Consider the following 20,163-nt stretch of genomic DNA (forward strand, 5'->3'; position numbering starts at 1 on the left):
TTTTAATTCAAAATCGCTGAGAACGCTACGCAAAAGCTCAGAAACTAACACAAAGTCGTCGGGGTGAGTTGAGTTCCAAGAAAAAGGTACGATAGTCCTGGTCATAATCTGGTTGCTCTCTTGCAGATCGGCAGCTATTCCTACGAGCCGAATGCATTCAAGTTTGGAGACGATATCTATAGCTATTCCCAGCTGAAGCTACCGGAGCGTCACTTCTGGCAGCGCAACTTCCACCTGAGCTTCGATTTCCGCTCCTTCTATCCCAATGGAATGCTCTACTTGTCGCCGGGAAGCAAGGAGAAGCCCAAGCACTATGTGGCTCTCGTCCTCAAGGACGGGCAGCTGGTCCTGGTGGTCCGAGGTCGTCGGCGCGAGGAGCTCCAGTTGACCGCCAAGTTGAACGATGGCGAATGGCACCGGGTGACGATTAGCTGTCACGATCGCAAGGTCACCATGTCGGTGGAAATAGGACGTACAGATCAGAAGACTTCCGCCCAGATGAAGCTGCCCAAGAAGATTGGCGCCTCTCAGCTGCTGCTGGTGGGTGGGCTGCCCCAGTCTCCGGTCAAGGTCTCCTCCGATCTCTATGTCCGTCTGGAGCCATTCAAGGGTTGCCTGCGCCGGGTGAGCATCAACAACAACACCCAGGATCTGGCCCGACCCGGCAAACACTCGAATGTGGGCCAGTGCTTTCCCACGGTGGAGAGAGGCAGTTACTTCCCCGGCGATGCATATGCCATTTACAGTGAGTTCACACTCGGTCTGCTTTGATTTTTAAATAACCTTTATTATCCTGCCGCAGAGAAAAACTTCAATGTGGGCAAGTACCTCGATCTGGAAACGGAGTTTAGGACCTCGGAGCTATCGGGCATTCTGCTGAGTGTCTCTGATCCAAATGGATTCCCAGCACTTTCCCTAGAACTGCATAATGGCAATGTAAGTTGAAAACGACTTATTTTTCAAAGCTGTATACTAAATGCTCTTTTTCCTTGGGTAGATCATATTCTCCTGCGATCCTGGAAACGGAGCGCCCATGCGTGTGGAGTCATCACTGCCCACCAAATATGCCCTGTGTGACAACAAATGGCATAATATTTCAGCTCTCTACGATGGCGAGCAGATTGTCCTGCGCATCGATCAATTGCCAGCCGTGATCAGTGTGGGCAATCAGGGGAATGCTGGAAAGGTGCAAACCCGCTCCCCACTCTATATTGGCGGTCTGCCAGGTAGGTCAGCACCTTTATGAAGTTAATTTCATTTATTAAACCCTTTTTCTCAACTATTTTCCTGGCAGAGAGTGCACCCAGTGGGTCACTGATATCGCGGGAGAACTTCAAGGGCTGCATCCGGCACGTGTCCATTCGGAACGAGAGACGCGACTGGATCGAGATGGAGGACCTGAGGAACGTGCTGCTCAGCGAGTGCCTCGTGTCCAGCGATGAGAGCTGAAGATCGATGTCCGAAATCCGGACAGCTTTCCGGGCGCTTCTGGTTCCTGTTGACGCCACACCAAAACTTTTTCCAAATGTATTGTGATCAATAACGAGTTTAGAGCCATCTATTTATAGCCCTTCACTGCCATATAAGTTAGGTTACTCTAGGATTAGCTTTGAATGTTTATATAATTAACTACGACTTTCATTGCCAGTGACTGCATTTTGTACTCTGCAATCTGATTCATAATTTATTTTCGTATTTATAAATTACCTTATTTTTTCCATTATTTATTTTATGTTGTTAAAGAGGCTTTAAGTTTGTATTTCATTTGGCATACGACTTATCGAAAATTGTGTTTATCGAATCTCCAGTTTGTACAGTGCGCAACGAAATTTACTTAAGTAGCTATAACTTTCATTATTTTCATTTGTAAATAGAACTGCCATTTAGTACCTATGCTTATGTAATATTTCCAGACTAATAAAATAAATAAAAACCTATTATTTAAATGAAACCTATGGGACAATTATTTAAATTAAATCAATCTTATAAACAAATAGCTTGAAAAACACCTTACCAATTTCTAAACCGAATACTTCGCGATTTTCCATTTGGATTGAAGCTTAGAATTTATTCTGGGAGTTAACTTTCACTTGCTGGCTCATAAGTTCGTAACTCTCCATTCAGCCATTACTTACATATTTTTTAACCCACACGATGAGTATAAACAAATCCATTCGGAGCAGCCGAAGGACTCGAAGATCCTTAGCTTCTGGAGGTGATCTCATTGGTCCCTATATCTACTGCATCAACTTCTATAATAATGGATTGAGTGCGGTGCGGGATGAGTTCGTGAAGCGGCTTGAAAGTGGCCTGCGACGGGCCATGTTCGTCATCGACTTGGACAAGGAAGTTGCGGAGGCCAATTATCAGTTCCAACGAAAGTCGAGGACCAAGAAAACTGGTGAGTTGTATGGCATACAACTGTTCGGGCAAGGTTTTCAAATTGTTGGTTTCTAGGATCTCTTGACGCGAAGTCCTTAGATCCATTGAGCATTGTCCTGCAATGCATTCAGAACTGTGTTGAAGAGTTTGACAGAATAACGAAGCAGATCGAGTCCGAGTCGAACTTCGACCTGTACTCCTACTGGCAACGAAATATCCCTGCACAGCTCAAGAACCTATTGGCGCCCAAAAAAAAGGGAACTCCAGATACGAAACGCGATCTAAATACAGCTAGATCCAAAACGGGCAAGACATCGAGCGACAAGGTGCGCCTGGAGAAGATCAAGTGCTCGTCCGTTACAGCCAAGGAACACAACAAAGTTGGCAAGGGAGTGCCGGTGTCCAAGCGGGAGGTAAGATTCTTCAATTTATTTAAGGAAAACCTTAGATCCTTTCTGACTTTCAGTACATTCGAGACAATCCGACGTTCACAAAAATGCTGATCCTGATCGTGGGGCAAATGGATAACGATTTCTATAAGATGCTTATGGCCTACGAACAACCGCTGCGAGCTATTATTCACTTTATGCCGGAGGAGAGTGCCTATGATATTCTAGTACCCCGACCTCGACGGGAACAGCAGCTCCAGGAAGCGTTGGCTGTCATCCAGAAGGACATCCATTCGCTGCGAAAGAGGACACCCACAAAACCGGTTGGCATCTTTCAGCAGCAGCTTCCCCAGATGTCCGCTTGTATGGCAGCCAAATTCACGGACGATATCTTTGACCAGCTAAGTTGGTACATGTACGACGTGGAAACCCTGAGGGAGTGGTACCGATCGTACTACGTGGATCCGTACAAGGAGACAAATATTAAAATGGATCCCTCGATGTCGTTGGTGGAAGCATTCCACATTGTCGAATCGCTGAGCATTCAAGGGCACTATCTCAAGACGCAGATGCCGGCTTCCCTGAATGATAATAGCACCGTTTACCTATATCTGGAGTCGCTGATGAGCACGTTTGGTAATCCAAAGGAACTGATGACCGAAACGGAGGTACTGCTCCTGGCAAATCCCACGCCATCGGTTCAAACTCGAGTTCTGGACAAAGTTAAGGTGTACGCCAACTCGTTTAAGAGCATCGTAAAGCTGCACAAAAACGACCGAATTTTTGTGGAGGAAGCCAATGTATTGCTGTCCAACCTGATTTCATATATGGATCAGTCCCTCATGCGGAACGTCTACCACGGCTGTCTGGAGTATAATCTTTTGCGACGATACTTCACATCCGGGTATATCAACAGCTCACTGAAGTGTCAGCCCTACAATGGTGATGTGGAACCGATCTATCTGCCCAAGTTTGCTGAACTATATCTCACGGATGATTCGGTGATGCAACGCATTATAGAGCTGGTCAAGGACTACGATGACTTCAGTCTTCAGGAGGTGCAGCCCAATGTCCATCTCTATACTTTTCGACGGTCACTAAACGAGGTATTCGAACAGGAAAATCAAACTGTCATACCAACGCGGCTCTGCTTCAGGGATTTTACACTGTACGAAATGGAAAGTAAGTATAAGATAATTGATAATAATGTGTAAATATATAATTTGTTCCATATAGATTTTCTAAAGGACTTGGTTACCCCAAAAAGGTTCAACGAGGTGACTGAAAGTTATTTGTCACGACAGACTGAGAGCGCTGATAATTTTGCGACTCAAGATCCCTTCATAGTGAGATGCAACGAGGAGAACGATGGTGTACCCATCGATCCCAAAGTGTTTGTCCGGCGAAAATCGATTAAGGAGCAACTGGCCAAGAAGAGGGAAAAGGAAAAGAAGGAGCAAGAGGAATCGAGGGCTGCCAGCCGAAAGGTATCGGTAGCTCAAGATGGTCTATTGTCCAGTAGAACAGTTAGGCAGTCTCAGGCGCGTGCTACGATAGCTTCGATTCTGCAGGCAAAAGATTCAACCGTCGACTCCAAGCACGCGTTCTTTGTGGGTCTTGGACGGAACCATCCCTTGCTGGAGGGGTATAATCTGGATGACACCCGGCAAACCATTAAGTGCAAGACCTCGAAGTACTTCTTCGAAGAGGGAAGAATCGTACTCTACGAGGAGAGGTGGAACTTTCGCCAGATGAACAAGTGTCTTGCCCTCGAGATTGGTGGCCAGGAGGTACACTTTCGCAGTGCTGACGACCCGCGGGGAGTCACTGCCGCCGATTCCAGTGTTAGGATCGAGTCGAAGAACGGCATAAGTCTACGGGTCTTGGCCACGCAGACCGAGTGCGCCAAGGCGGTTCTGAACTTTCCCAATGGCCTGAGCACCTACTGCCACGACACCCACACGGAACACGTGTGGCAATATCAGGTAAGGTGGTTATATGTTGGACAGTTCTTGGAGATACTTACTGATGTTCGAAACACCAGGAGAACGTGCTGGACGAGAGTCGGCGTGTGTGCACACCTTATGGTTGTGTAATTGCATTCTATCAGAGCACCGACACCATTGTGATTATGCGGTATAATGGTGAGGTGTACCAACTGTTCACCTTCACGGAGGCCGACAACGAGGAGGAGGAGGACCTCAACTCGGAGTTTATAAATGCCTGCTCCACGCAGTCCACCTACTCCACTTACCAGCCCCTCCGCGAGGCCAAGAAAAAGCAGAGGAGCTGTGAGAATTCGTTGAAGAAGAGCTCCGTTACTCGCAGTATGGGCGGATTGGACTCCATCATACGTCCGTCCTTGTTCAGTGTTGACTCCAAGAAGAGTCAGAGCTCCAAAAAATCAATTCCGGGTAAGAGGAAAAGCCAGCTGCTTAAGGAACAACAGGCTGCAGCATTGTTCGAAAGCATCAAGTTCGAGTTAAACTACCTCAATTTCATCATGGCACTCTACAAGCTAAGCTATCGACACCTCAAGCTGACCACGTCGCTGGGCAGCGTGGTTCATGTGCAACGCGATGGGAAGATCTGGTGCGGGAAACCCTACCGGAACACCGAGTGGCACGACTATTACGCCAACGAGTCATATTCGATGCGAGACGATGGTGTCAAGATGGTCTGGACGTTGGGAGAGCTGCGGTGCTACCACAGCGACGGCACTGCCATTACTTCCGAAACCGTCGAAGGCTGGGATCCCGGCACGGATGTCGACGAAATTGACATGGAAATCAGTTCGAGCAGCTCACATGCGAATATAGAAATCGAATCAAGCCAAATATTCAAAAAGGTATGGTATATTCTGCAACATAACCTTTGTGCCACTGAAATCACCGAAACTGTAGCGAAAACCATTGATGCATTCTTGGTATATTGTCTCATTATTTTATACATTTTATTTGTCAGGAGACCATTTTTATCAACGATCCGGAAGGTTTGCCATTTAAAGATGTCAGCTTAAGTAATTCACCGGACGCAGTTTCCCAAAGAATTAGTTTGAGAAGTAAAGAAATCTCTTCCAGTAGTGATGTCTTGCCGGAGGAGGAGGAGGGGGAGGTCGACCTAGAAAAAAGCTACATAACCTTCCTTCCAAACAGTTACTTCATTGCCCACAAAGTCTATGCCGGTATCCACTTCACATTCAGCCACATCACAAATGTGGATCTACATCTGGAAACCTCGATCTTTACCTGCGACAATCTGAAGGTTCGTGTCTTTAGAGCTCCTTTGACAGCAGGTGTGCAGTATTCTGAGCCCGTTGAAATCCCGTCATCTGCGGCCGATCCGGATGAATGGACAAAGCCCGAAGTTCGCCCATCAACTAAAAGTCAGCTAACAGATCGATCTTTTGAAGAAACTCCCTCCAGCGAGGATCAGTCGGCGGAAGACGTGGATCTCGATGTACCATGTGTGGAGATCGAGTGCAGCAACCTGGCATTAACTTTGTATGGTGATCGGGTCATCATACAGACCCACCTGCGCAAGTTTGGATGTGACGAGAACGCAAAGTGCGACTTGCAAGTGCGGTAAGTGGAGTAGTTTTTCAAAAATGCATTATATATTTTATCTTTTTATTGAAAGTGACGATATCGAGTTGAAAGTGAACTTTGCCGAAAGCCTGTTGACCACTTTTCGGAATTGGGTGGACGAACTGACCAGTTTTATCAATTGCTTCTGTCCCAAGAGGCGCACCTTGTACTTCCTGGAAACCCAAAACAGATCCTGCCAAAGAAAAGGTAGTTTGAAATTAAGATTATACTTCGATTTATGATAACTTTGAGGGATATATATTCTAGGATTTGAGTTGTATAAATCGGTGCCGCCTCTCGGAAAATATAACTTATGTGCTGGCAACTTCTTTATCGATGTGAACGAGCTGACCTCTGTAAATAGCCAAATGCAAAACCGGCACGATTCGTTCGAGCAGGATATGCAAAAGTTTCCGCGCTTTCAAACTCGCAAGAAACCAGTGAAAGCCGATTTTCCAATGGTTCTGAATTCCAGGTATCACAAAGGTATATTAAGCTATCCTGACCATATTTATTCGGGCGTATTCCCTCAGAATTTATGTGGAGATTCCTGCACAACTGGCCAACACGGATCGGATACACCAGTTCGTTTCTGAATTTGATTCGATCAAGTTCAGGAAGCAGCGGTATCGCTTTAATGAGTGAGTTGATGAAGTAGAATTTTCTTTTTGTAGATGTATCGGAAAAACTATTATTCTTTTTCAGAGCTATTATGTTTCATTTGTATCCGCGACTGCAGCTTTTGGTTCAGCAGGAGATAAGCAAGCGCAGTTGGAAGAATCATCATGAAGAAAATCGCCGGCGCATGTTTATAGAACAACAGCGTTTTAGCCTCTATATGGCCATGCTGAAGCACAAGGTGTATCCCAGCTACTTCCAGTTCAAGGACCAGTTCAACTCGCATGTCCGCAACATCGAGTTCTTCCAGTTCATGACATCCAAGTGCAACGAGAAGACGCATCCCGATGACATTATCACCGATCCCGCCGAGGAGCCCAGTCCACCAATCAAGCCCAAATTAAAGAAGAACAAGTGTGTTTGTCCCAAGTACATAAAATCTTTAGATTAGCCACGTTTTGTAACGTCTTCAAGTATAATTAAAGATTTTAGGCTTAAGGCTTAACAATCTGAATAAATTTTTCAAATAACTAGTATAGCAAGGCAGCAAAGTTATTTAAAATATTCGTTTTGTGTTAAATGCTAATTTTCTTAACATTAAAATATAATTGTAGACAAATATCAAGATTTATTTTCATTTTCAAAAAAAAACTTTTTCACCACAAATTTAAACTTGGCGCCCGAGTCTCCTTTTCCCCACGTTATCGATTGGAGCTATGCCCCATTTCAATCGGTTGGCATTTTAGTGCCGTCCCCACTCGGTCATACCGATTGGCTCAGTTGTTGTTGTTTTTTCGGCTGCTCCGGTCGCGCGTTCGTGTTGCTCTCGAAATAAATCAGATATAGGCGAAATATGAATTAAAAAGTTACCGAATAATACAGCATAGTTTCCGAACCGAACACGCGATCATCGAAATCGAAACCTCGAAATGGCAGAACCTTTAGCAGCGGAAACCAAGCCGCTGAGCAACGGAAACGCCAATGGAAACGCGGTGGGAATCGCCGAATCCGCCAGTGCCGTCTTCCAGGAGAAGATGAAGCTCCAGCAGGAGGAGCCCAACGAGATCGCGGCGGTGCCGAAGTACGGACTCAAGCTGAAGTTCGACCATGTGTGGCCGGAAAAGAGGATCCAGAATGTGCGGGCCTCCATCAGGCAAACGCTGCCCCTGGTGCCCCTCGTCTGCAGGTTAGTTATCCAAAACGGGAACTATAAACAAATATAGACCCAACGACCCCACAGAGTTTTCCCAATTCCAAAAGTTTCGGTGCCAGCGGTGTACATAAAAATCCCCAACAAACATCATCAAATACCAAGTCAAACAAAGAGTGGCCTTTGACATTTACGGGAAGTTATCAAAAGCATTTACTGGTTATCTTTATGGGAAAACTTGACAGTTGGGTTCTTTACTACTTTAGTTAAAAGTACTAATTGTATCGTATTAAAATGATGGGGTTTAATATTAAACATTTGACAAAAATATTTATATTAGAACCAATTTGGCACAGCAATGTTGTTAGACCAAAAGGTAAAGTGCATATAATATAGTTTAATATTTATTTCCAGTGTATTTGTTGTATGATGCTGGGGTACGGTCACCATATCCATAATTAATTAAGGCACAATAATGGGAAATCAATATCTGGGCCTAATAATACCTCAACAGGAGTGACATCGAGCCTGTCTGTTTAGCCCCTGCTCCCTTCCTCCATCGCTTTCCATATCTCTTGTGCGTGCCAAATATAGCGTCAGGTCCTGGCCAACACACACACACACACACACACACACACATTCACACTCACACACAGACACACCCGAGTAGGCCCAACTCATAAATTGAATTCTTTTGTGGTCCCCGTTGCCAACTAAATGACATTAAAAACGCTAGCTCCAAGGCTCAAAGGATACCAACACGCGAGGATTTATAACAGGATGTGGGGAAAAATGACTTAGAGGCTCGATAATAACAGAACTTTAAAAGGTATATTAGAAAATAATCAATCTAACGTTAATTGGGATGATGATAAGCATATGAAATCTTTGCTACTGCTAAAGATTAATTGCTTAAATATGAAATAACTTTAATGCCTAGCATAAGATTATATGCGACACAAGAAACTTTAAAAAGAGTATGATTCTATTCAACATGACCGCAGTCCTGCAATTATCCTTAATTAACCATTTGAACTGGGTGCTCTTCTTTTTAACCAGATAAGCATAATTCCCGCTTTATGCGGAATTCTTCTTTTTCTGTCTCCGCAAAACCAAAAAACCCACAATTCCTGGCGCCACAATGTTTCCATTGTAGCCACCACCCTGCTCCAATCCTGTCTGCCCGCATTGGCGCCACGCTGGGCGTCCTGTTTGCGTGTCCTGGCCACATTTTCGGAGCTACAAGCGAAAGGACTCAAACACACTCGCACAATAGTTCGTTTTCCAGGCAGCTGGAGTTTCCTAGTAGTTGCCGGTTCTTTGGGCAAAAGTCGAGCTGAGCCCGCACATTCTGTTTGTAGTTGTCCGGAATCACAGCATTTACTGACCTATCAAATGACCCATATTACAAAGTGTTCACAGTGCAATGAACTTGTGCTTCACTCATTCAATTACGGCTTCAATTTCTCAATTTAAACGAAAATTTGGCAAGCGAAAGTATGACTAACTTCTCTAGCAATTCGTACATATGACGTTTGCAGGAAAGTTAACAGTTTTTCTAAGTTTGCCTGATTAGGCTAATACATCTTTTTTAAAAAATCCCATTATAACCGCTTATCAGTTCAGTTGAACAGGTGTATTTTTTGGTTCTGAGTGATAACTCTTAAAAAAAGATGGGAATCCAAAAAAACATATATGTATATAGCTTGTCAGCTTAATTGATTAGAGCTCATTTTAGATCACCTGCAACATGAAAATAAATAAATATAATAAACTAACTATAAAAAATTGATGATTCGATTTTTAGGAAGTGATTATGAGTCACATTTTTTAAATTGCATTTCTTTTTTCAATTATCAATTAAGAGTTTTCTGACGTTTCTCAATATCTGTGCATATTTACTCCAACTTAAGGCTTCCGAGCATAAAAGAGTCATAAAATATTTTAACGGTTACTAACAATGGCTGAAAGTTAGCCTTATCACAGCAGAAATGTTATGTCATGGCGAAACACACTGATAGTGTTTTAACGTTAACCTTTTTTTTAGGCCATTTCCATGCGACCTTATCAAAATTCTTTATTGTGCGACACAATTTGTGCTTATAACGATTATTCCCGCCGACACAACTAACCTATCTCAAGTTATTAAATTTCGCTAAGTAAAATGCTTTTGTTTGTCGCTTCAGCTGCGTACACATTTACAGATTATATAGCTTGTTTTAATATTTTATTGTACAACTAGTATATACACCGCTAGTAGAGATTAGGAAACCCACATCAAGGTTGACTAAGCGATTTTCCAGCCTCAGAGAGTTTTCATGGAGGGCTGATAATCCAACTCAAAGCAACTCCAAGCTCGGAATAAGTTATTATTGCGCAACAATATTATTACTTCATAAAATAAAATATATGTCAATTGGGTATCTGCCTTGGTTGGCTTTCCTTAACAGTTCCAGTTCAATGTATCTTTGATGACACAGTTCCGGTCATTTGCCCTCTTCTGATTGCCAACTATTTTTCACCCAATTTCAATCCAAGCCAGCAGGAAAACGGCGCCAGTCAGGAAGAGTTTACTCCTATACACAGCAACACACCCGCCTCCTCCTTTCCTGTGGCACCCGCATCCAGCATGTCTGTCACACATCAAATCCTTTTGGCAAGCTTCCAAGGCGAGTGCAGCATGTGCTCCTTGATACTCCTTGAGCGAAGCCAGAAATAAGGGGTCTACATATCCTAAGAGCATCTCCAGGATGCCTCTCGTGGATTTGGAAGCACAAAAAAAAACTTTGAATGCCCCCGGACTTCTGGTAGACATGTGCATTCGTAAATGGATAATAACATAGTTCGTTTTATTTTCCTTTTACTCCACTCTCATCGCGCACTCAAATCATACGAAGCACTCTTCCTTATTGTTTTCCCATGTCACAACTGGAATTTTGTGGCAAGATGGGAGTCTTATAAAAATGAATTCCCTTCGGCGAGCATTTTTCCTTTTCCTCTTGCCTCTCAACTTGTCACTTTTCACTTTTTGTTTATTTTTGATGCATCTTTCAGTACTTGAGTTAGTTCTTTTCGGTCTGTTGGCTTGCGTTTTTAGATTGGAAATTTTCACAGGAGATTTGATATTTATAGAATGTGTACAGCTTAACTGGAGTTTTTTACGAGTCACAGATTAAACATTAACTTACAAGCTTACGATATCATATTTAACCTGTCGCCTAAAGTTAGCAAACAAGCTAAACTTAAGGCTTAGGCCAAACTAGCTTAACTAATTCCCAGGACGACAAAAAAGTCGTATTTTAGTTCCAGGCAGCAATTTATCCAGGTGCAGGACTACGTCAGCTAACTTCATTAGTTACTTGCCACAAGCAATTTGATTCCTGTCCTCTCACTGCCACCCCCCTTCCACTTTTCCCTCCCTTGCGCCTTCGCTTGACCCACGCTGACCCGGAAAACTTTTCCCCCAACAATTTCACAAATTGTGTGGAACATGAAAGTTTGTTGCACAAGCACAAAAAGCACAAAAGTGGGTACACAATATTCGAACCGAGTTTGGCTAAAACCTTAATTGGGCGACTGAGTTGCTTTTTAATTAGAAGACTATTTCCATGACAGGACGGTGACCCTAGTCAGATTTGTATCTCAGGTACTAAAGAGAAACAAGTCCTTCCTAGACTTACTCAATTTGTGTGCCTCTAGTCGCCTTGTAAAAATCAGTCGAGCCAGCCAGATCGAGTTCGCTTCCAGTTGTTAGTTAAAATATTTTATTGGATGAAGCTTGTGTGGATTTGTTAACTTAAAGTGAACGCCGGGCTATTGGCAATACGATCCCCACCAAGCAGACGCGGAACGATGGCGATGAATCGCCACGAGCGTATCGAGTGCAAAGGATGCGGGAAGCAGTCCCTCACCTTCAGGTGCTATCGCTGCCTGAGCTGCCAGGACTTTGATCTTTGCGAGGAGTGCTATGAGAATGACTTCACCACTTCCACGCATCCGTTTGACCATCCGGTGGTATGCGTCCTCATTCCGGCGGATGTGGAACTGTATTTTGGTGGCGAGTACATCAGTAACTATCTGCCGCAGAGCTACCGCTGTCCGTACTGCAAGAGATGGGGCTTCAACGAGTCCACCTTCCTGGAGCATGTGTCGGCAATGCATCCGGATGCCAGCCCACTGCTGGTCTCCACCATGGTCGGTCTCTTCGAGCAGCAGCAGGCCGCTCGCCTCTTTCTGGAGAATGAGCAGTTGGCCTCCATTGCCGTGGCCGCCACTTCGCGCAACGAACTGATGCGTCGCCCCATGACCCTCCATGGAGAGGGCTCCATGACCCTCTATTTGGAGCCGCTAAATCGGGATGGAAGCTATCGCAGGGTGGTGGAACGGAATAACGATGACCGTACGCAGCGCTTTTCTTCTGATGGCCGTGACCGGCTTCAGGCTCTGGTCAGGGAACGCTACTCCCGTATTACACGCCGAAGTGCTGCCAGAGGTGGTCATATGGCTTCCGGACTGCCGGCAGCGCCTGCTCCTGGAAGCAGCTCCCGCTTGTTGCATGAAATAGGAGAGACAAGCCAGAGAATACATAATATCATTGTCGAAGAGTTAGGCAGCACCAACTACGATCCTCCTGCACCATTCAGCGTCAATGCCATATCGGATCAACAGCAGCAGCAGGTGGTGGAACCAAGCCCAAATGCCGCCGCTGCACCAATCGTAACACACCCATCGCTGATCGAGATGATGCGCTTCTATGACGAGGCCGGCTTGCAGCCATTTCCAGCTTCATCCCGTCGAGGCATCCGCACCAGGCCCGCAAACCCAGTTCCACCAACGGCCAATATCGGTAACAATACCCGGAGCATAAATGTTTACGGACCCACATCCGCTTTTACCCAGGCGCCGCACAATCCTCGATCCATGAACTTGGCCGCCCCCGATCTGTTTCCGCTTGACGAGCAGTTTCGAATTAGCAGGATGCCCAGTTTCCAGGCCAATCCCGGAGCACTACATCGCCAAGGAACCGGGACGCGCGCGCTGGATACGCGCTCCGTGGAATTTAGCGAATTTCCGCCGGAATTTCCGCTTCCCCTCATCCTGGACACTTCCTCGATCGAGGACCCGGCGAAGCTAGGCAAGCAGAGGGATCAGGAGCGCAGGCGTTTTCTCTGCTATCGCTTCGTAACACCCAGGGCATCCAAGCGTCCCCAGAATCATTTTCTATTGCAACGCGCCGAATTTGTGTCCCAGGTGCTCTACTCCGCCTTGTGCGACGAAGATTTCCAGGGTATTTCCTTTCCGATCTTGAGAAACATCCCAAAACTGAGGACCATTCCGGACAACGTCATCTCCGGTGCCGGCGATGCTGAGAAGAATCCATCTAATCCGTAATCCATCAGAATCGGTTTTGTGTACAATTTATAGCTGTTCTTATACCCTTTGTATTCGATAAATTTCCCGTTCATATCTATGGAACTTTTGGTAACTTGGCTAAAAGGCCAGCAAATTAATAACGTGTTTCCAATTCTCAACTTACAATTGGCCAGCAGTCGTGATTTTCCAGCTTTTAAATTAGCCAATTCATTTTTGAGGAGCACTTTTCTTGACCCCATTAAAAATGTGCCACTGTTGATAAAGAGAGATGATTGCAATCTGAAAGCCTTATAATCTGCAAGATGCAAATTGCAACTTTTTAATTGAAAATAATTGGATAATTGAAATTGAAGCGCATCTGTGCGTTGCTTTTCTTGTTGAGTGACGTCAAATGAAAATCCCTTTGAGAGTCAAATAACTCGACTTTTATTCTGTGGCAATCATGGGGGTTTTTGGCCAATTTGCACAGTTCCTTTCATTTGCAACAAGTTCTTTATTTGTATTTATTTTAAAGAAATACGATTACAAACTGGTAACTTGAGCAGAATTAATTATCTATTTATATATATGCGATAAAAAATGAAAATGTTATAAGTTCATTAATGACGCACTTCGACCCTTCTGTAATTAAGATTTTAAATGATTGTCAAAGGAGCGCCCAGTTTTGTTTGAACTGAGTACAATGTTTGCCAAGGGAGCGTTTTAAAAAGCACTACGTTTTTCGTAAATATATGATAAGGAGGAATACTGCTCGTTTGAGTAGTAATATAATATTAAAACAAAATTAAAAAAATAGCCTGATATGTTGGTTTAATCGGTTTCAAATCGAAGACCGGATTCTTTTGAATCTAAAGATGATTTACATGTCAGGTTCGTTGTTGGTTGTCAGACATTTACGCATTTCCGTATGGCAGACAACATTTGAGCCGTGCACTTGACTTTGGCAACCCGCGACACCCGCTGACCTTCAAAGAGGAGGAACCACAGCAACCCCATGGGAGGGCAAAGGGAACGTTAAGCTGCCACTGCCACAAATGCCCTACGAATGTGCCGAGCACTTGGGTTTGTTGGGGGGAAAGCACTCACAGTCATGACATCATCGGGGTCAGGGCACGCAATTGGATTGGAATTGGGGTGCTTGGAAGTGGAGAAAGTGGGAATGGAATGGAAATGGGAAGCACATTAGCTACGGAAATCTGATTTTTCATTGACTCACTCTCCGTTTCTGATTCTGTTTTCCGTAGATATGCGGCCTACTACTGGAAAGTGTCGCGTGAAGGTCGCCGGGTATACATGGACTACTACTACATGGAGAATGGCAAGCAGATCTATGGAGTGCCCATCGGCGGAATTGGAGGTGGTACAATTGGCAGGGGCTATGCCGGCGAGTTCTGCCGTTTCCAGATGCGTCCCGGCATCTACGAGTACAATGTGGTGCAGGCCAATCAGTTTATCGTTACCATCAAGGATCCCAAAGGATGCACCATCTTTCAGAGCCTCCTCTCCAAGTGCAGGTGAGCATATGACATTCCGATCGATCTGTCTCGCATTCTATACCTTTTCCATCGCCGTTAAGATTGTTTTTAGTTTTCCGGAAATAATTTCCTCTGCATTTGTTTTCCACTTCAATTTTCCGTTTGTTATGCGTGATTCGTGTTGCTTGCATGTTTTGAAATTATATTCAGCACTATAAACTTCCTCACACTTTCTATAAAATATATATATCCTTTGACGGCTGCCAGCTGAAACTTCTATTGCCTGCATTTACATATGTATATCTGGATGGATTTTCCAATTGTTACCTATGAAAATAGAACATTTTGATGTACTTTAACCTAGAATTGCATATATAGACACGCAGAACAATGAACTTTGTGTACATTTTGTTTAAAACAGAAGACCTTTGTCTTTTTCTGCTGTATATGAAATACGTATAATAATTATTGACAAAGGCTTTTTAATACTTATGATAAGGGTTCAAACACTTTCTCATTCTAATTACGTTTTAAATGGTAATCAAACTTGATATAAAATGGTAATCAAACTTGATATACAAATGAATGCAGTGCCCTCTTCCTTAAATTATTAGTTATTTTTAACGCTTTAGTTTGTTTACTAAATGTACAACATCTTTCTATCGATTCACCTATTCGTGCACTTTGATTTGTTGTAAAACATTCTTCAAAACCCCGAAACAACTTTAACAGACTCTTCTGCTTACAACCAAGGAATCCCACTACTGACCTGGTCTTTTCCGTAATTCCCACTTTGTAGTGTGTAAATATGTCTTCAGCTAAATCCTCTAACCAAAATGTGTGAGCTTTCTATAAACCCAACTCACTTCAATCGCCAAATCCGCACTCACCTTAAAAATAGGTGTTGGTTCCTCTGTAACTAACCAAAAAAAAGAAAAAAAACAAATCTGTGAGATACAAAACCAGTTTCGAATGGAGATAACAACTTCAAAATTAAATATTTTTCTCTAATTCTTGATGCACACATAAAACGAATTATAAAACACGCAACTCCCATCGACAACAATCACCACATGGATATATGTTGAACATACAAACCAACGATTCTGGGTTATTTTGGGTTATCCGGCGCGATAATATGGTATACATATATGGTATGGTATGATGGACGTTTTACCTTGGCTTTCTTCCTTATGCACTTTGGTTCCGATTTGGTTTTGCTTTCTTGCTTTGCCACTCCCGCGCAATCACACACACCCACACCATGTCCATCCAGCACCAGGGACAAGACCAGCGATCCGGATGCCGATCCGGATGGGGAAAGAACTAAATGTCAACTGCCCAATTGCAGCAGTCGCGCCAAGCAGCCGCTGAGTGCCTGGCACTCGAACATCGAGGACTCGCGCTGCAGCTACACGGGTCTCTATCCCCGCTCCTGGACGGAGTACGATCTGTCCCACTATGGAGTCCGTCTGACCTGTCGCCAGGTGTCGCCGGTAATACCGCATGAGTACCGGGAGTCCAGCCAGCCCTGTGCCGTCTTCGTTTGGAGCGTGGAGAATGTCTGCGACCAGGAGCGCAAGGTGTCCATCACGTTCACGTTCAAGAACGGCACTGGGAATAAGAAACAGGATGCGGAGGGCGGAGCCGAGTCGCAGCTAATCAGCGAGGGCAACGCCAAGGGAGTCTCCATCAGGCAGAAGATCGCTGATATGCCCTGCAGCTATAATCTGGCATGTAGGGTCCTTCCCGAGATCAGCATCACGCGGTGCCCCCAGTTCGATCCCGCCGGCAACGGGGAGCAGTTGTGGGCACAGCTCAAGGAGCATGGCCAGCTTAGCGAGCAGCCCACCTCAGAGGCACTAAAAAGTAAGTTCACCACTATTAACGCTTATTCTTAATAATTTTTTGTTTCAATATCCAATCTAGCCAAAGATATAGGCGTGGCTGTCTGTGCCCAGGTAGCCCTGAAGCCAATGGCATCCCACGATCTGGAGTTTGTGCTGGCCTGGGACATGCCAAAGATTCAGTTCCCCAGGAAGATGCAGACCCACACACGCTACTACACCAAGTACTTCGATGACAGCGGTGATTCGGGTCCCAGGATCTGCGAGTATGCACTCAGGCAGTATTCCACCTGGGAGCGCTTGATTGATGCCTGGCAAAGACCCATTCTCAATGATGAGTAGGTTTATCATGTGTGCTGCTTCCAAAGATAGTTTTCATCCTTTACTTTCTAGAACCCTTCCCGACTGGTACAAGTGTGCCATCTTCAATCAACTTTACTTCATCTCGGATGGCGGAACCATCTGGCTGAAATGCGAATCCTCGCTGGGCAAGGAACTGTCATATGATGATCCCCGTTTGGCTTATGGCCGTTTCGGTTACCTGGAAGGCCACGAATACCGCATGTACAACACCTACGATGTCCATTTCTATGCATCGCCGGCTCTGGCCCACCTGTGGCCCAATCTTCAGGTCAGTCTGCAGTACGACTTCAAGGATGCCATTGCCGCAGAACTAAACGATACTCGTAAAATGCTTTACGATGGCAAGGTGATGCCACGCAAGGTCAAGAACTGTGTGCCCCACGATCTCGGAGATCCCGATGAGGGTGAGTTGAAACATGTCCCTAAAATATAATCTTAACTAATAATATATGCGTTTTCCAGAACCCTTCACCTTGATCAACTGCTACAACATTCACGATGTGAATGACTGGAAGGATCTTAATACGAAGTTTGTGCTGCAGGTGTATCGGGACTACTATGTCCTCAATGAACTGGCCCAGGCCCAGGCGGATAATGCCAGTAAGTTCAGCTCCATCGAGTTTATCGATAAGGAGAGCCTATATGAGCTGTACAGCCAGGACAACAAGCGCAAGAATTCAGCTGATGAAAAGCAACGTAAGTTAACAACAATTATTATTAGTTTCCTATGAACTTGAACAACAAACTTTGGCTCTTATAGAAAACCGTAAATCTGCATCGATGTACATCAACGAAACCAATGGAAAGGTGTATCTAATGGACGCCATTGGCTACTTGAAGGCCATGTACGCATCGTGCAAGGCCATCTTGGAGCGAACCATTGAATACGATAAGGACAACGACGGTCTGATCGAGAACACAAAGATGCCGGACCAGACCTACGACTCCTGGGTGATGGACGGGCCGAGTGCCTACTGCTCCGGCCTCTGGCTGGCTGCTCTGCAGGCCATGTCCGCCATGGCTACAATCCTGGATCAGCCGAACGATTGCCTGCGCTATCAGGATATTCTGGAGAAGGGCAAGCGATCGCTGGAGGAGAAGCTCTGGAATGGCAGCTACTATCGCTTTGATCTTTCGCACAGTCATCGGGATACGATCATGGCCGATCAGTTATGTGGTCATTGGTATCTGAAGTCCTGCGGCTTCGATTACGAGATCTATCCGAAGGAGAACGTGCGTACGGCCCTTAAGAGGATCTATGACAACAATGTGATGGGCTTTCATGAGGGCAATATCGGAGCGGCTAATGGCTTCATAGCCAATGCCGGCGAACCCACCAAGCCGGGCCACGTGGACAACAGCAACATCCAGGCGGAGGAGGTGTGGCCAGGTGTGGTTTACGCTCTGGCTGCCACCATGATACAGGAGGGCATGTTCGAGGAAGCCTTCCAGACCGCCGGCGGAATGTACAAGACCCTGTCCCAGCGCATCGGCATGAACTTCGAGACCCCGGAAGCGTTGTACGGCGAGAAGCGCTATCGCTCCATTGGCTATATGCGTCCGTTGAGCATTTGGTCCATGCAGGTGGCATTGGAGCGACGGCGAGCCCAACGCGACTAAGTCGAGAGTACAATCTAATCCGAAGTCTACACAACCAAAGATATTTCTAAGCCAGCACAAAGATTTTCTTAGCTTTTAGTTCGATTCTTCTGTTGAGGCTGAATGTGTAACGAGCTTATCGAGATGGTGCGAGTCGAGGAAGATGTTGTCTCTGGAGTGTTTTTCAAATTTATAGCTTTATCTGTACTTTTAAGCTGGAATCTGTTGGCGCTTACTCCATGTCTTCTCTAGCTTTAAAGCCAGTCACAAATCAAACTGCTACTCTCTGTTGAAGTACAACTACGCAATGGTATTCAAATGGAGCACAAGTCGTATTTAGATGTTAGCTAAGAGAAATATTTAAATCAATTATAAATGTTTTAATTAATTATTAATGTCATAAGCATATATGTATTTCAATGTGTAAGCAGTTGCTGTCTGCAATAAATGTGACCGAGTTGTCAGAAATAATACATTTATAGTCGAGTTATTCGACTATCAGATACTCCTTACTCAGCTAGTCAAAACGTTGGAAATTAGGGAATTTAGGGAAATAGTAGTAATGGTCAAGTCAAATGATAAAATTAGTTGTGCAATTGTGAATATTTATTTATTTGGTTTCGCTGACATTATTTGCTTAATAGCATTCAAGATCCATTCACGGAAATATGGGACACTAGTGTAGAGTGCACTATACGTGCAATCCTCTGAACCCCCGGATACAACACCCACAAGTTGTTGGCCAACCACCAACGGTCCACCAGAATCTCCATTACAAGCAGTCCTTCCATAAGATCCTGCGCATATTCTTGACTGTTCAGTAAGTCCACAATAGTACGGCCATTGAATGTAAAGGTTTACTCCTTGAAGATGTGTGGGATGTGACTCATAAGAAGTAGTTCCCCAGCCAGAGACGAAGGCAGTCGATCCAGGCGAGGGATTTGTCGTTGCCAAAGGAATGGGCTGAACTTGGTTGGTGAACTCAAGTGGCTTACTTAGCAGCACGATGGCGATGTCGTTTTCTAATCGCTCAAAATTTTCATGGATCTTTATAGCGGCCACTTCGACAACACTTCCATTGGAGTTGTTCAAGGCGGATCCTACTCGAACTTGATATTCCTGGGCATTCAGATCAGAAAAGCAATGGGCCGCAGAAATGATTATCTCTGCGCTGTAAATGGAGCCACCGCATAAATGGCCGCCATAACGTTGTATGGACACCTGCCAAGGTGCCACCTCGATTCCAATGGGTTGTCCACCGATAATGCGCTCTTCCGGCCGGATTACTCGTCCTGCGGACAGCGAATTGAGCGCTAAAAGCAACAGGAAGCTTTGGATGAACATCTTAACCAGTTTGGATGATACTTTGGATTGCAGTGG

At 44.9% G+C, this 20,163-nt stretch overlaps 5 protein-coding genes across 8 annotated transcripts in view; 4 read left to right on the forward strand and 1 right to left on the reverse strand.

The window, feature by feature from the left end:
- Positions 1-1,951, forward strand: part of LOC6732313 (laminin subunit alpha-1) — a 65,290-nt gene extending 63,339 nt beyond the window's left edge. For both annotated transcript variants that reach the window (XM_016180138.2, XM_039291253.2), the window contains 4 exons: positions 127-745; positions 803-936; positions 998-1,226; positions 1,295-1,951. In XM_016180138.2, coding sequence (XP_016024974.1) covers positions 127-745; positions 803-936; positions 998-1,226; positions 1,295-1,449 — 1,137 coding nt within the window. In that variant the 3' untranslated portion in view covers positions 1,450-1,951. The remainder of the gene's footprint in view (positions 1-126; positions 746-802; positions 937-997; positions 1,227-1,294) is intronic.
- A 141-nt stretch (positions 1,952-2,092) lies between these two features.
- LOC6732314 lies at positions 2,093-7,494 on the forward strand. Its single transcript, XM_016180139.3, has 10 exons — positions 2,093-2,401; positions 2,458-2,795; positions 2,849-3,953; positions 4,008-4,756; positions 4,816-5,619; positions 5,736-6,355; positions 6,411-6,565; positions 6,626-6,833; positions 6,892-6,999; positions 7,064-7,494. Exons 1-10 carry the CDS (start codon positions 2,155-2,157, stop codon positions 7,425-7,427), a joined length of 4,698 nt encoding a protein of 1,565 aa, XP_016024976.1. The 5' UTR covers positions 2,093-2,154; the 3' UTR covers positions 7,428-7,494.
- A 251-nt stretch (positions 7,495-7,745) lies between these two features.
- On the forward strand, positions 7,746-19,256 carry LOC6732315 (non-lysosomal glucosylceramidase). Of its 3 annotated transcripts, none has more exons than XM_002079407.4 (7): positions 7,746-8,162; positions 14,744-15,013; positions 16,251-16,843; positions 16,904-17,159; positions 17,215-17,588; positions 17,647-17,880; positions 17,945-19,256. In XM_002079407.4, the coding sequence occupies exons 1-7, from the start codon at positions 7,906-7,908 to the stop codon at positions 18,802-18,804; spliced, it is 2,844 nt and encodes a 947-aa protein (XP_002079443.2). In that variant the 5' UTR covers positions 7,746-7,905; the 3' UTR covers positions 18,805-19,256. The 3 variants fall into 3 exon arrangements, with proteins under 3 accessions (XP_002079443.2, XP_016024977.1, XP_016024978.1); XM_016180140.3 differs by having other exon boundaries at positions 16,257-16,843; XM_016180141.3 differs by having other exon boundaries at positions 16,326-16,843.
- Positions 11,835-13,636, forward strand: LOC27207254 (uncharacterized protein ZK652.6). Its single transcript, XM_016182979.3, has one exon. The coding sequence runs from the start codon at positions 11,979-11,981 to the stop codon at positions 13,515-13,517; it is 1,539 nt and encodes a 512-aa protein (XP_016024979.1). The 5' UTR covers positions 11,835-11,978; the 3' UTR covers positions 13,518-13,636.
- Positions 18,740-20,138, reverse strand: LOC6732316 (trypsin alpha). The gene has a single exon (XM_002079408.4). It carries the CDS (start codon positions 20,125-20,127, stop codon positions 19,390-19,392), a length of 738 nt encoding a protein of 245 aa, XP_002079444.1. The 5' UTR covers positions 20,128-20,138; the 3' UTR covers positions 18,740-19,389.
- Between the last annotated feature and the right edge of the window lie 25 nt (positions 20,139-20,163).

The sequence above is a fragment of the Drosophila simulans genome, chromosome 2L (assembly GCF_016746395.2).
Source record: "Drosophila simulans strain w501 chromosome 2L, Prin_Dsim_3.1, whole genome shotgun sequence".
Lineage (NCBI taxonomy): Eukaryota > Metazoa > Arthropoda > Insecta > Diptera > Drosophilidae > Drosophila > Drosophila simulans.